The sequence below is a fragment of the Apostichopus japonicus genome, chromosome 17, assembly GCF_037975245.1.
Source record: "Apostichopus japonicus isolate 1M-3 chromosome 17, ASM3797524v1, whole genome shotgun sequence".
NCBI classification, from domain to species: Eukaryota; Metazoa; Echinodermata; class Holothuroidea; order Aspidochirotida; family Stichopodidae; genus Apostichopus; species Apostichopus japonicus.
This window is the reverse complement of record NC_092577.1, coordinates 2,160,052-2,172,848: the sequence shown is the minus strand read 5'-3', so window position 1 is coordinate 2,172,848 and position 12,797 is coordinate 2,160,052. Positions and strand designations below refer to the sequence as shown.

Below are 12,797 nucleotides of genomic sequence, written 5' to 3'. Positions count from 1 at the left end.
CTTTACACCCAAAAAATCCAAACCAAAATTGCCAAAAAAATACATAGATATATATATCAACAAGTAAATAACATTGTCAAAACAGAACATAGAAATTAAAGAACCCAAATAAAAAAAAAACCCAACTTCCTGCATAACGAAGCAAGATTAATCATTAAAACATGATAAAACTATGATTTTCTATTGCAAATTATAATTATAAAGTATATGAAAGATATATCCAGAGGTATGGTGTGCACATATGAAATGTCCTGTTACCATAAAACATTTCAGGGTATTACTCTTAGGAAGGACATTTGATATTCATGCAAATCTTTACCTCTATCATTACATTCTGGATCTCCAGGACAAACAATGGCACTGCAATTGTCACCAGTAAAGCCGGCGCTACAGAGACATATGGCTGTATCGTTTTTAAACACACAGGATCCCCTTTCCAGGCAGTCTGGATCCCCAGGGCAGTCGATCTGACTGCAGTCATGGCCCTTAAAGTATGTGTCACATATACACGCATCATCGCTGAAAAAAAAACACACCCAAGATGAAAACAAAAGAAAGAGTTTCAAAATAGTATAAATATGATACAAAGTTTCACTGTCTAGAAACTTTCTCAACACAACCGAATCTTATTTTTCAATGTTATCCTGGAATTTTGAAATACTCCAAGAATTAAAGTTGCAGTTATTAAATATGAAAAAAGAGAGAGTTTCTTGGGATATATTTTCTCAGAAGTGGTATGAGAGATAAGGGGTGGGTGATTCATAAATAATAATATATTAGTAGTTAACATAAAGTGTGCACATGTGTTAAATCAGTAATGACCTTAACGAATCACCTTCAAATCTGCTACGTTGGGTTAATAATCTTTTCATCCTAAAAAATTATCAGAAATATCCGGTAAAATAACTTTAACCTGAAGACTATTCAAGGTAACTTGCAGCTGTGCAGTAGTGCAATCTGTATTTGGTCAAACTTGCAAACAATTGGACAATTATTTTCGCACAAAAAAAAAAAAAAAAAAACTTACATGCATGTTCCCTGACCAGAACATAGAACATCACACTTTTCTCCCGAATAGCAAGGATCACAGACACAAAGACTGGGGTGGTCTGGGTTTTGAGTTCCATGGATGCACTCAACATCACAGGCTGGGCCTATCCAGCCTTCATCACACTGGCACTGTCCTTTACCATCAATCAGCAAACACTCACCTGTAAGGAATTGACAAATAGTTAAGAAGCTGCTGGTGAAAACTGGAAGCTTTAATTTGATACTAATAAGATTCAGCAAGTCCCTTTTCTTCTTACCTTTGCAGCTTGCGCGCCACGTCTGTGGTATACCTTACCATAGTCTCTTTCGCGCACTTGATAATATTCAACATTTCAAGTCTCTTCTCTATCAATGTTTATTATTATTATTAATACATAATAAACCAAATCAAGTCGTACATACCACGGCCATTACAATCCGGAGTACCGGGACAGTTTGGTAACTCGCAACCATCTCCCTTCCATTCGCTGTCACAGAAGCAGGTCTGTTCTAGAACATTACATTTACCTCTTCCGGTGCAGTTCATGTTTTCGGTTCCTGGGCAACCTCGTAGAGTACACATTCCTCCTAATAGTGCCCAAAAAAAACAAACCAAAAAAAACCAAAAAATTAAATTAAATTTTTTACAATTTACAAGTGTAACTCAATGATTGACCACAAACATCACAAAAGTAAATATTAAACACAGTCCTAAATCAGGAGGCTGGTCAAAATAAACTGGTTGTCAAAAATATCAAGACACTAATTTTTTCCTGAGGTTTCTCGACAGGATCTTTGGTTAAAAAGCATGAAACAAGATTTGTTTTAGTAATTCAAGTTGAAGGGGCTGAACCTCACAAGGAACAGTACATAAAATGAGACAAAACCGTATCATTTTTTTTTGGGGGGGGGGACATTTTGGTATTATTGAACAGATATCATCCCTACTATTGTAACTCTGGTTTGACCATACATGAAGGTAAAAATGATTATGCTAATGTAGTCTTACCCCACCAAGCAGCAAAACAGGTACAGATTCCATTGACACAAGATCCTTGGCCGCCACACTCAATATCACAGAAGGGTCCCATATAGCAATCATTGCATATGCATCTACCATCCACAACGTCACCGTGTCGACAAAGTAGTTCACAGGCATCACCAAAGTGCTGACCATCACAGATGCATTCTGGGATGCCACTGCTGCCATCACACACACCATGTCCTGAACAGTCTTCTTCCCCTGGACAGTCTGGTGTCTCACATCCGATACCCAACCAGTCATTTTCGCATTGACATTCAAGGTCATTGGTACAGAAGCCGTGGTCTGAACATGGTGATCCCACACCAGGGCAGTCCTCTCTCTCACAAAACTCTCCCCAGTTACCTGGGTTCAGTCCATCCTCATCCACACAGCTACATGCATCATTGCTGCATGTTCCTAATCCACTGCACATCTCCTGACAACCATCGCCATGCCAACAGGGATGTGTACACTGACAGATACCACTATTAGGAGGATTCTGGAAGCCATGTTCTGGCCCGCAGGGTAGTTCACAAGACTCTCCCATCCATCCGGGGATGCAATCAACACAGGATGGCAGTGGTATGGTGTCACCATCACAGGTGCCATTATTGTTACAATCTGGTTCACCGGGACAGTCTGGTAGCTCACAGCCTACTCCGGTCCAACCATTATTACAGAGACATTCCCCTGTGAACAAAAAAACAACATGAAAACTTAGGTTCTAATCTGTTCTTCCATCCATGAACCCCTCTGGACTATGAAGAAATGTTCCAGACTTACGGAGGGTCACCCCTCAACTGACCTCAACCCCATCGCTGTTAGGGCTGGGGTTGAGCAGATTTGTTTTCATGCTCCTGAGAATGCATTTTCAGGCTTGTTCAGACTGTCTTGATAAGCATGTAAAAGTTAGACAGCCAGTATGTCTGTGTCATATAATGTGTTCTTTGTTTGTTAGACAGACAGTCTATCTGTCTGTCTGTCTGTCTGTCTGACCATCTGTGTCCCATAATATGTTCTTAGTTTGTTTTCATGTCAGTTAGCCAGTTCGGTCTGGTAAATTTGTTCTCTAAAGTTAAACAGTTGTTCTTACCTTTGCAAGGAATGAAGAACAAATAAAAATGCAACTATAAAAGACATAATGGAATGACTGTTATACATCACTGCAATTGTATTAAAAGAGAGATCATATGCGTTGGTATTTTGCACTATAAAATGCAAACATCACCCTATCAAGGGAATGGTGTGGTGTATAATGTATCACAACCATAAAGCCTCAAAATTCTTGGTACTGGTCTGGATATTAATCAGGATTACACAATCAAACCCAAACGTAATGAGATGCAAATTATGCAAATTACTTATTAAAAACTGGTAAATGTAGTCAGTAGCTAGAAGAAGACTGAAAAGAAACCAAGACCTTTGGACTACCAAAAATAAAAGCAATAATCCTGTTCTAGACAAAAAAATTCTTCCAAATTTTGTGGATATAGCCCAGTCATTTTTCCATTCACATTTGATGACAGACTATTAAGGGTTGCTGATCATTTAAAGCCTATAGATTAATTGTGATTAAGTCTAGGCTAAGCGTTCAGGCTAATACGACGTCCAGAACATTTAAAGTGGAGTGTTAGCTCAGTGGTTAACGCCTGTGCCTTTCAATCATAAGGTCCCCGGTTCGAGTCACTCCCAGATTAATGTATGTCGTCCAGTTACAGAGTTTGACGATTAACAGTTCATAATCATGGACGTTAAATATGAATGTAAGAGACTGACTTCTGTCAGCTTGCGGCTTTGATAAGCCAATGAGGCTTCTTCGCGAGTTCCTGCTTGCAGGAGGATCTAAAATACATACATACATACAATCGTGATTAAGTCTATAGGCTACTGTTACTAACCACTCAGGCAAGTACCACGACCGGAACAATCCATCTCATACAATCCAGGACAGCTCTTTTGTTCGCAGTAAGGCCCTCTGAATCCATCAAATCCACAGAGGCAGGTTCCGTCCTCTGTGCAGACTCCAAAGTCATTACACATGCGGTCACACCCTGGCCCATGCCAGCAAGGATCGCAAGTACAGTTTGTTGATTCTGGTGAATCTGGTGTCCCATGGTCACACAGTCCTTCACAAGCAATCCCTGTAAACAGTCCACAAACCAGTAAGAAGATGAATTATGAAGAAAAGTATTCTGAAAAGCCATCTGTAATGACAACTAATATGCAAGAAACTATTAAGAAAATGGTCACGCAATCAGTTTCAATTTCTGTTATCGGTTTCCGCAGCTATCTCCAAAAACAAAAAATTCTGTAAAAGGTTTTGGCAACAAATATGCTTGATACTATAAAGAAAATGGTCACTAAATAAGCGCTCAATTTCTGCTATCACTTACTGCAGCCATCAGAAACTATTAAGAAATGGTGAAACTGTGAGGATGTTTCAATAATAACAACATTATTTTATACCTACTGTAATTAACTAGAACAGCACATTACAGATGATGAGCACACATACCTATATAATTCTCTGAGCAGTTACATTTGGGTACAGGCTCCTCTGGTACACAGACCCCTCTACCACTGCAATCTATTTCTCCAGGGCAGTCTGCATTTTCACACCCAATACCAATCCAGCCCGGGTAACAGGAGCATGTGCGGTCACCACCATTGCAATCACCATGTCCAGTGCAGTCTTCACCATATCCCCAACAACCTGGTATCTCACAAGCGTCACCACGCCATTCGCTGAATCCGCAGTTGCAAACACCTTCTTGACAATCATCAGTGATACCGTTACATTTGGCAGAGCAATCAAGGCCAGCATAACAAGGATCACATTCACAAACCCATGTACCGTTGATGTTTACAGGATCTCCATGGATACACCTCAATTCACATTCATCCCCCATGAAGGTGTCATAACAATGGCACACCACAGGGTCATCGTCTGATTCTGGTATTGGACAGCTTCCGTTATTGTTACAGTCTGGGGCACCTGGGCAATCAGGTATGTGACAACCAATGCCCTTCCAGCCTGGATCACAGTCACACTCTAGAGTTCCAAAGTTACAGGATCCATGATTTGAGCAGTCTGTCCCTACTCCAGGACATCCAGGTATCTGGCAACGATCTCCTCTCGCACCAGACTCAAAATCACAGACACAAACGCTGGTAATAAAAAACAGACAAAATTAAATGTGACAAATACAGAATCCATGATTGGAGCAGTCTGTCCCTACTCCAGGACATCCAGGTATCCGGCAACAATCTCCTCTCAAACCAGATTCAAAATCACAGACACAAAAGTTAATGAGCTAGACTAAATATGAATAATTATCAATGATTAACTATTAATTACTTTAGAGGATGAAGAGGACCACTTCACAATATCTCTATGAAAATGTAAACATCTCACTATGAACTACAAAATTTTTGCTTTTCTACTGATTTTTGTGAGGTTGGAGTTGGCATTTAAGGTTGGTGTGAGTTAGCAACTTGCTTATCCGTCAATTTAACAGTCATATCCAAATTTGCATCATCATGTCAATTTTCTCACCTGTTAACACAAGAGCCTTTTCCTGAGCAAACTCCGTCACACCCCTCACCGGTGTGACACAGATCACAGATGCAACCACTTTTGTTTCCAAAGTTATAACCGTTCTCACAAACCACATCGCAAGCTTCCCCTGCCCAATCGGGATCGCACGCACAACGTCTTGGTATCTCATCTATGCATGTACCATGACCTGATTGTGAACAAATGCAAAACCAAACAACCCTTGAGTTAAACAGGTTCATTGATGGGGCAGATTCCTGTTAATGACACCTGCATGGGTGTCAACTGTGGACGTTTAGCAATGGAAGATTTTTTTCCATGAAATGATGGAACAATGTGGGGACTAACACTCTTAAAATTTAGTTGAAGATAATATTTGAATAAAATGATTGGACATCAAGAGTGTATGAGCCAAAGTGACTAGCACTATGAAATTAAATTGAAGATAATAACCATGATCAACCAACATGATTACAGAATGTAAAAAGTGAAAGGGTACTATCTTTTATTTTGCAAGAATGATCAGACATATTATCACACATTGAGGTTTTTGATAAATATCCAGTATCAAATTAATCTATCATCTTTGCATCCTCGACATTCCAAACATTCATCTTTGTTCTTGACATAACAATAAATAGGAGGACACAAATCGCCTACTAAAATTGGCATCAAATATTTAACTATGATCCTGCCAGCTACAATAACGAACACTGATCCAGAGGAGTAATAAAGCATGTTTCCAGTCAAATCCTAAACAATGATCTAGAGTTTACCTGGATAAAAGATGTCACCGCTAACCTTCTATAAATGACTATCAAGTATTTACCTGAGCAACTTCCCGTTTCCCCAGGACAGTCAGGTTGACTGCAGTCAGAACCTCTCCATCCAGGGTAGCAGGCACATTCCTTATCCACTCCTTCGCATGTTCCATGGCCGTTACAGTTACCATCTAGCCCGGGACACCCAGTGATCTCACAAAGGGGCCCCAGGTAACCTTCGTCTTCGTTGTTGTTACACTCGCAGGTCAGTGTGTCTTTATCACAGCTGCCATGGCCGGAACACTCAAAGTTACACTCGAAGCCGTTGTAGCAAGGATCACAGACACAGAAGCCTGTAGCATTAGTATGGCCATTTGCACATTGATAGCTGCAGTCTGCACTTTGATAGCCATTGAAGCAGTTGCAAACCTAGAAGAAAAAGAAACGAAAATGCTACTATGATATGTCACCTAGCATTCAACACATCTGCATCAACATATACACTACAAAATATATAACAAGATATACACTACAACATATACTGTACACACAAGATATACACTTGGATTTAATGTGAGTTTCATCCTCCGGAAGGAGATTTGTGGCGACAGCAACTGCTAAGTACATTCAGAGACCGCAAAAACAGTAAAATGCTTACGCTTGCATACCTGTACAATGAATGCAAAACACAGAAGTATAAAGTTTCATATGACTCACCGGTGGGTCAGTTGTGCCATTACAAAAGCCATTTCCACTGCAATCTTCAGGACTCCCAGGGCAGTCTGGAATCTCACAACCTCTTCCTTCCCATCCAGGGTAACAATCACACTTCTGAATTCCACTGTTGCAAGCACCATGTCCAGAACAGTCCTCTCCAATACCTGGACAACCAGCAGTCTCACATTTCTCACCGCGCCAACCGTCATCACAGATGCATCTGTTTGTATCATTGTCACATGATCCGTGCCCTTGACACTCTACATTACATCCTTTCCCAGAGTAGCAAGGTTCACACTCACATACCCCTGAGTTTGGATAGCTCTGTTGGCCATAGAGACACACCTCCCCACAATCTGCACCCATCCAGCCAGGGATGCAATCTATACACTGAGGAGGGTCATACTCCTCACTACAAGTTCCATTATTATTGCAGTTTGGTTCTCCTGGACAATCAGGTAATTCACATCCTTCCCCCGTCCATCCATTTTCACAGACACACTTGTGAGTGGCTGAGTTACACTCTCCTCTGCCACTACAGTCTTTCCCAAATTTGCCAGGGCATCCTGGGATATCACACAATGGTCCTTTCCATTCCTTGTCACAATGACAGGTATCGTTTTTCACTATGCCATGTGTGGAGCATTCAGCATCGCACCCTACTCCAGAGTAGCCATCGAAACAATGGCAGTTGCCACTATTTGGTGGATCTTGATACCCAAATATACATGGTTCCTCACAGGCTTCCCCCATCCAACCATCAGAGCAGTTGACACACCTAGGAGGATCAAAACTGTCATCACACACACCGGTGTTATTGTTACAATCTGGCTCCCCAGGACAATCAGCTACTTCACAGCCAAGTCCACGCCACCCTGCGTCACAGGTACAAATATGTTGGGCACTTTCACAAGCACCACGGCCAGAGCAGTCTAGGTTAAACAACCCTGGGCATCCAGGTACATCACACACCTCACCTTTCCATCCGGTATCATAATCACAGATACAAATATCATTGACTATCACTCCATGACCAGAGCATTCTGAGTTGCAGCTGATTCCAACCCATCCTGGGTCACACAAACACTGGTCGCTGTTCATTGGCAACTGAACACCATGGGTACACTCAATTTCACAACCACGTCCCATCCAACCATTCTCACACTCTGTACATCTTGGAGATTCATAGGTAGTATTACAGAAGCCTCGATCAAAACAGTCTGGTTCTCCTGGACAGTCCGGTACATGGCAACCCACACCTGTCCAACCAGGAACACACGAACACTCATGAAGTGCTGAGTTGCAATCCCCATGTCCTGTGCAATCCTCACCAAAACCAGGACATCCTGGTATTTGACAGACTGCCCCTCTCCATCCTTGCAAGGGGTCACAGTTACATGAGCCATTATTACACTCCCCGTGCCCTGTACATACAGTATTACAACCTTTCCCTGTCCAGCAAGGGTCGCAAGTACATGTGAACTTCCCATCACTCTCTTCTGGTGTACCATGTAAACATTCCAACTCACAGCCAGTTCCCATCCATCCTGCATCACAATTGATACACCTAGGTGGGTCGTATGTTCCACTGCATGTCCCCCTTCCATCACAGTCAGGGGTCCCAGGACAGTCTGGGATGGAACAATCGTCACCCGTAAACGCTGGATCACAGTAACAGAGACCAAGAGCAGCGTTGCAGACACCATTACCAGAGCAGTCATCATCAAACCCTGGACAAGACTGCACCTCACAATATTCTCCACTCCATAAGGTATCACAATCACATTCACTCGACTGGCAACTGCCGTGACTACTGCATTCTGATTGACAGTAGATCCCGGTAAAGCATGGATCGCATTGACAGTTCCCACGGTGACACAGACCATGACCACTGCAATGATCAGCACATGTTGGGCCATGGTAACAAGGATCACAGACGCAGTTACCAGAATGAGAGCAATCACCATGGCCACTGCAAGTATTCTCTCTGGTGCACTGATGCTCACATCTATATCCAACGTATCCATTGTTACAAAGACAACCGCCATTTGTATCGCAAACTCCCTTTCCATTACACTGCTCCACCCCATCGCAATGTGTCTGGCAATTGAAACCAACATAATTGTTATCACAAGTACAAAGCTGACTAACTGGAGACCAAGACCCATGCCCACTGCACATCACTCCTGACTGGCATATTCTTCCAGGTATACCATCGAACACAAATGGAACAATATTTTTATATACTGATCCATAGTCTGCCTTGCCACCACTTACGTCGATATTTTGTGAAAGAATGGCACTAGGATTTAGTGAAAACAACCTTACTCTTCCCCCACCTCCACCACCACCTTTGTGGTAATCGCAGTCAACACCTGGAACAACACTAGGAACCCCTGGAATGGAAGGAATGTCTGGAATATCTGGAATATTTGGAAGGTCTGGAATATTTGGAAAGCCAGGAATGTGTGGAATACCAGGAATATTTGGAATACCAGGAAAGTTTGGGAGGTCTGGAAGGTTTATTAGGCCAAGAAACTCTAGAAGTTTTAGAAAATCTACAAAGCCAGGATCATCTGGAATGTCTGGCATGTCAGGAATATCTGGAATGTCGGGAATGTCTATGAGGCCTAGTTGGTCTAGCAGGTTTAAAAGGTAGATCAAGACTTCAAAGATGCCAGGATCATCTGGCATCTCAGGAAGGTCCGGATTATCTGGGATGTCAGGAATATCTATAACGCCTAGTTGGTCGAGAATGTCTAGAAGGTATGTTAAAATGTCTAGAAGGTTTGGATTATCGGGCATCTCAGGAAGGTCCAGATCGTCCGGGATGTCAGGAATGTCAATCACCCCTAGTTGGTCTAGAAGGTCAAGCAGGTAAACCACTTGTTGTAGAAGGCTTGGATCATCTGGAATTTCCGGAAGGTCTGGAATAGCTGGAATGTCAGGAAGGTTTATGAGTCCTATTTTGTCTAGAAGGTTTAGAATGTCCATTAGACCAGGATCATCTGGAATGCCAGGAACACCTGGATTGGCTGGAATCTCAGGAAGGTCTATTAGGCCTAGTCGGTCTAGAAGTCTTACTAGGTCCAGGAGGCCTGGCTCATCTGGTATGTTAGGAGGGTCTATGGGGTCTGGAAAGTCAGGAAGGTCTATCAGGCCTAGGTAATCTAGAAGGTTTAGAAGGTCTAAAAGTCCTGGATCTGTTGGAATGACAGGAAGATCTGGAATGTCAGGAAGGTCTGGGTTGTCTGGAATGTCAGGAAGATCTATGAGACCTAGTTGGTTGAGAAGTTTTAGAATGTCTAGAAACCCTGGATCTTTTGGAATGTCAGGAATATCTATGATGCCTAGTTGATCCAAAAGGTTAAGAAGATCTAGAAGACCTAGATTATCTGGAAAATCTGGAATATTAGGAAGATCTGGAATGTCAGGAAGATCTGGATTGTCCGGAATATCAGGAAGGTCAATGAGGCCTAGTTGGTCTAAAAGGTTCAGAATGTCTTGAAGGCCTGGATTATCTGGAATATCAGGAACACCTGGACTGTCTGGAAGGTCAATTATGCCTAGCTGGTCCAAAAGGTTTAGAAGGTCTATAAGTCCTGGATTGTCTGGAATGTCAGGGAGGTCTGGAATTTCAGGAAGGTCTAGAAGTCCTAAACCGTTGAGAAAATTTAGAAGGTCTATCAGTCCTGGATCCTCTGGAAGGACTGGATCCTCTGGAAAGTTGGGAATATCAGGTAGATCTAGAAGGCCTAAATGGTTTAGAAAGTTTAGAAGGTCTAATAGACCGGGATCCTCTGGAAAAGTTGGAAGGTCTGGAACTTCCGGAATGTCAGGAAGATCTAGAAGGCCTAGAAGGTCTAAAAGATTTAGAAGCTCTAGAAGGTCAGGACTTTGTGAAATGCCAGGGAGGTCTCGGATGCCAGTAAGTTTTAGAACATTGAGACGGTCTAGAAGGTTAAAAAGGTCTAGAAGATCAGGATCTTTGGGAAGGTTTTGATTGTCTGGATGATCTGGATTGGCAGGCAGGTCTAGCAGATCTAGACGGTAGAAAAGTGTTAGAAGGTCTAGAAGGCCTGGAATGTCAGGCAGGTCTGGAATGTAAGGAAGTTCCAAAACGTCAGGAAGATCTAGAAGGTCTAGTTGATGTAGATGTGTTAGAAAGTCTAGAAGGTTTGGTCTGTCCGGAATTTCAGGGAGATCTAGAAGGTCCAGACGGTATAAAAGGATGAGAAAATTCAGATGGTCTGGAGTGTCAGGAAGATTTAAAAGGTTTAGTCGGTAGAGAAGATTTAGACGGTCGAGAAGGTCCAAATGGTCTGGAATGTCAAGTAGGTCTGTAATGTTTCTTTCAGACTTTACGTTAAGGACAACTTTTAAAGGGCCTGTATCATTGGCATAGATTGGGATGTCATCATTGCTAGGTAGTGTTCTGTTGCTATCAATGTCAATCTGTATGTTGATTCCGCCAGGGCCAATATAATCAGTGAACAAACCGTTGCTATCACTTCCTTCAGGAATCAGCAAAACACCGTCCAGATAAAACTCAACACCCTTCCCTGTGGTTGCATAAACGTTCATCAGAGGAATCCACGCAATGTCTGGTTGACAGAAAAGGTGATTTTCTGAATCTCCTCCTCTGGCAAATAATGACCCTCTACCCTCCATGGTTCCCCCATCAAGCCAAATAGCACCCCCTGACCCTCCTCCTGCACCTTCATCTCCTTCAACACCATCAACATCCACAGACCCCTCCATTATCAACAAATTTTCGGCAACAAACTTAACTGCACCCCCTCCGGTACCCCCTTCCCTCTGTCTCCGACAACCTGCCCCTCCACTTCCAACCATGGTGGGCATGCATCTCTGACCGTAGACAGGTCTGTCGTCAAAGTCGTTACCCCAACCCATGCCTCCATAGCTGCCTCCTGCACTCTTCTTTCTACCTCTGCCTGGACCAGCATCTGGACCATACCCCAAGCCAGTAGCTGAAATGCGGACATTTTTCTTGATATTTACAATCCTAGCCGTCAGGTGGAAACCACCATGCATGATGAAATTAGAGCCAGGGTCCATCTCTAGTTCCCTTGAGAGGATAATATGGATGGTGGGTGTTAACGTGTTAGATCCGACGATAGTCACTCTCCCCTGTTTGCGCATATTAAGTGATCCAAACCAAAATTCACCCCTATCAGAGCTGTCAGCTGAACAATTGAGGCAGTTGGAGTATCCTGACTCATATAGGTAGAGATTTGCATCAACTACAAACTTGTCACTACCAAAGAATGCTCCATGCAGCCATGTTGTCCTTGTCAGTAATACAAGAGGTGCGACCTGACATTTAGCGTCAATGCCAACATCTAGACGGGAGGCTAACCTAGTCCGCTTGTCCTTGCTTCCAATAAACACATTTGCACGATTGCTAATGACTAATTGACCAGTACCATCTCCACTCTGATGGCCAATGTTGACTTGCCTAGAATTGCCAGCCTGTAAAAGAAAAAGAAAAAAAAAAGAAAAGAAAGGAAGAATCCATTAAAAGTATGTAATCACTACCAGATAAGATAGAGCTTCAGAGATGCAACCCTCAACATTCCAAAGCACATGACAAAATGAAGCCATTTTCCAATTCATTGTTACTCATTAATCTATTCAACTAACAAACACAACAGCCAGCCTATTTAAGAATCTGTTCGGTATAATCCTA

At 42.5% G+C, this 12,797-nt stretch overlaps 1 protein-coding gene across 1 annotated transcript in view; it reads right to left on the bottom strand.

The window, feature by feature from the left end:
- The window catches only part of LOC139984518 (uncharacterized), a 135,909-nt gene that overhangs the window by 24,706 nt on the left and 98,406 nt on the right, over positions 1–12,797 (bottom strand). Inside the window, exons 79-87 of the mRNA XM_071998434.1 lie at positions 7,088–12,580; positions 6,439–6,799; positions 5,610–5,799; positions 4,569–5,221; positions 3,952–4,194; positions 2,039–2,743; positions 1,453–1,617; positions 1,028–1,211; positions 320–519 (exon numbers count right to left, since the gene is read on the bottom strand). Of these exons, the coding sequence (XP_071854535.1) occupies positions 320–519; positions 1,028–1,211; positions 1,453–1,617; positions 2,039–2,743; positions 3,952–4,194; positions 4,569–5,221; positions 5,610–5,799; positions 6,439–6,799; positions 7,088–12,580 (8,194 nt within the window). The remainder of the gene's footprint in view (positions 1–319; positions 520–1,027; positions 1,212–1,452; positions 1,618–2,038; positions 2,744–3,951; positions 4,195–4,568; positions 5,222–5,609; positions 5,800–6,438; positions 6,800–7,087; positions 12,581–12,797) is intronic.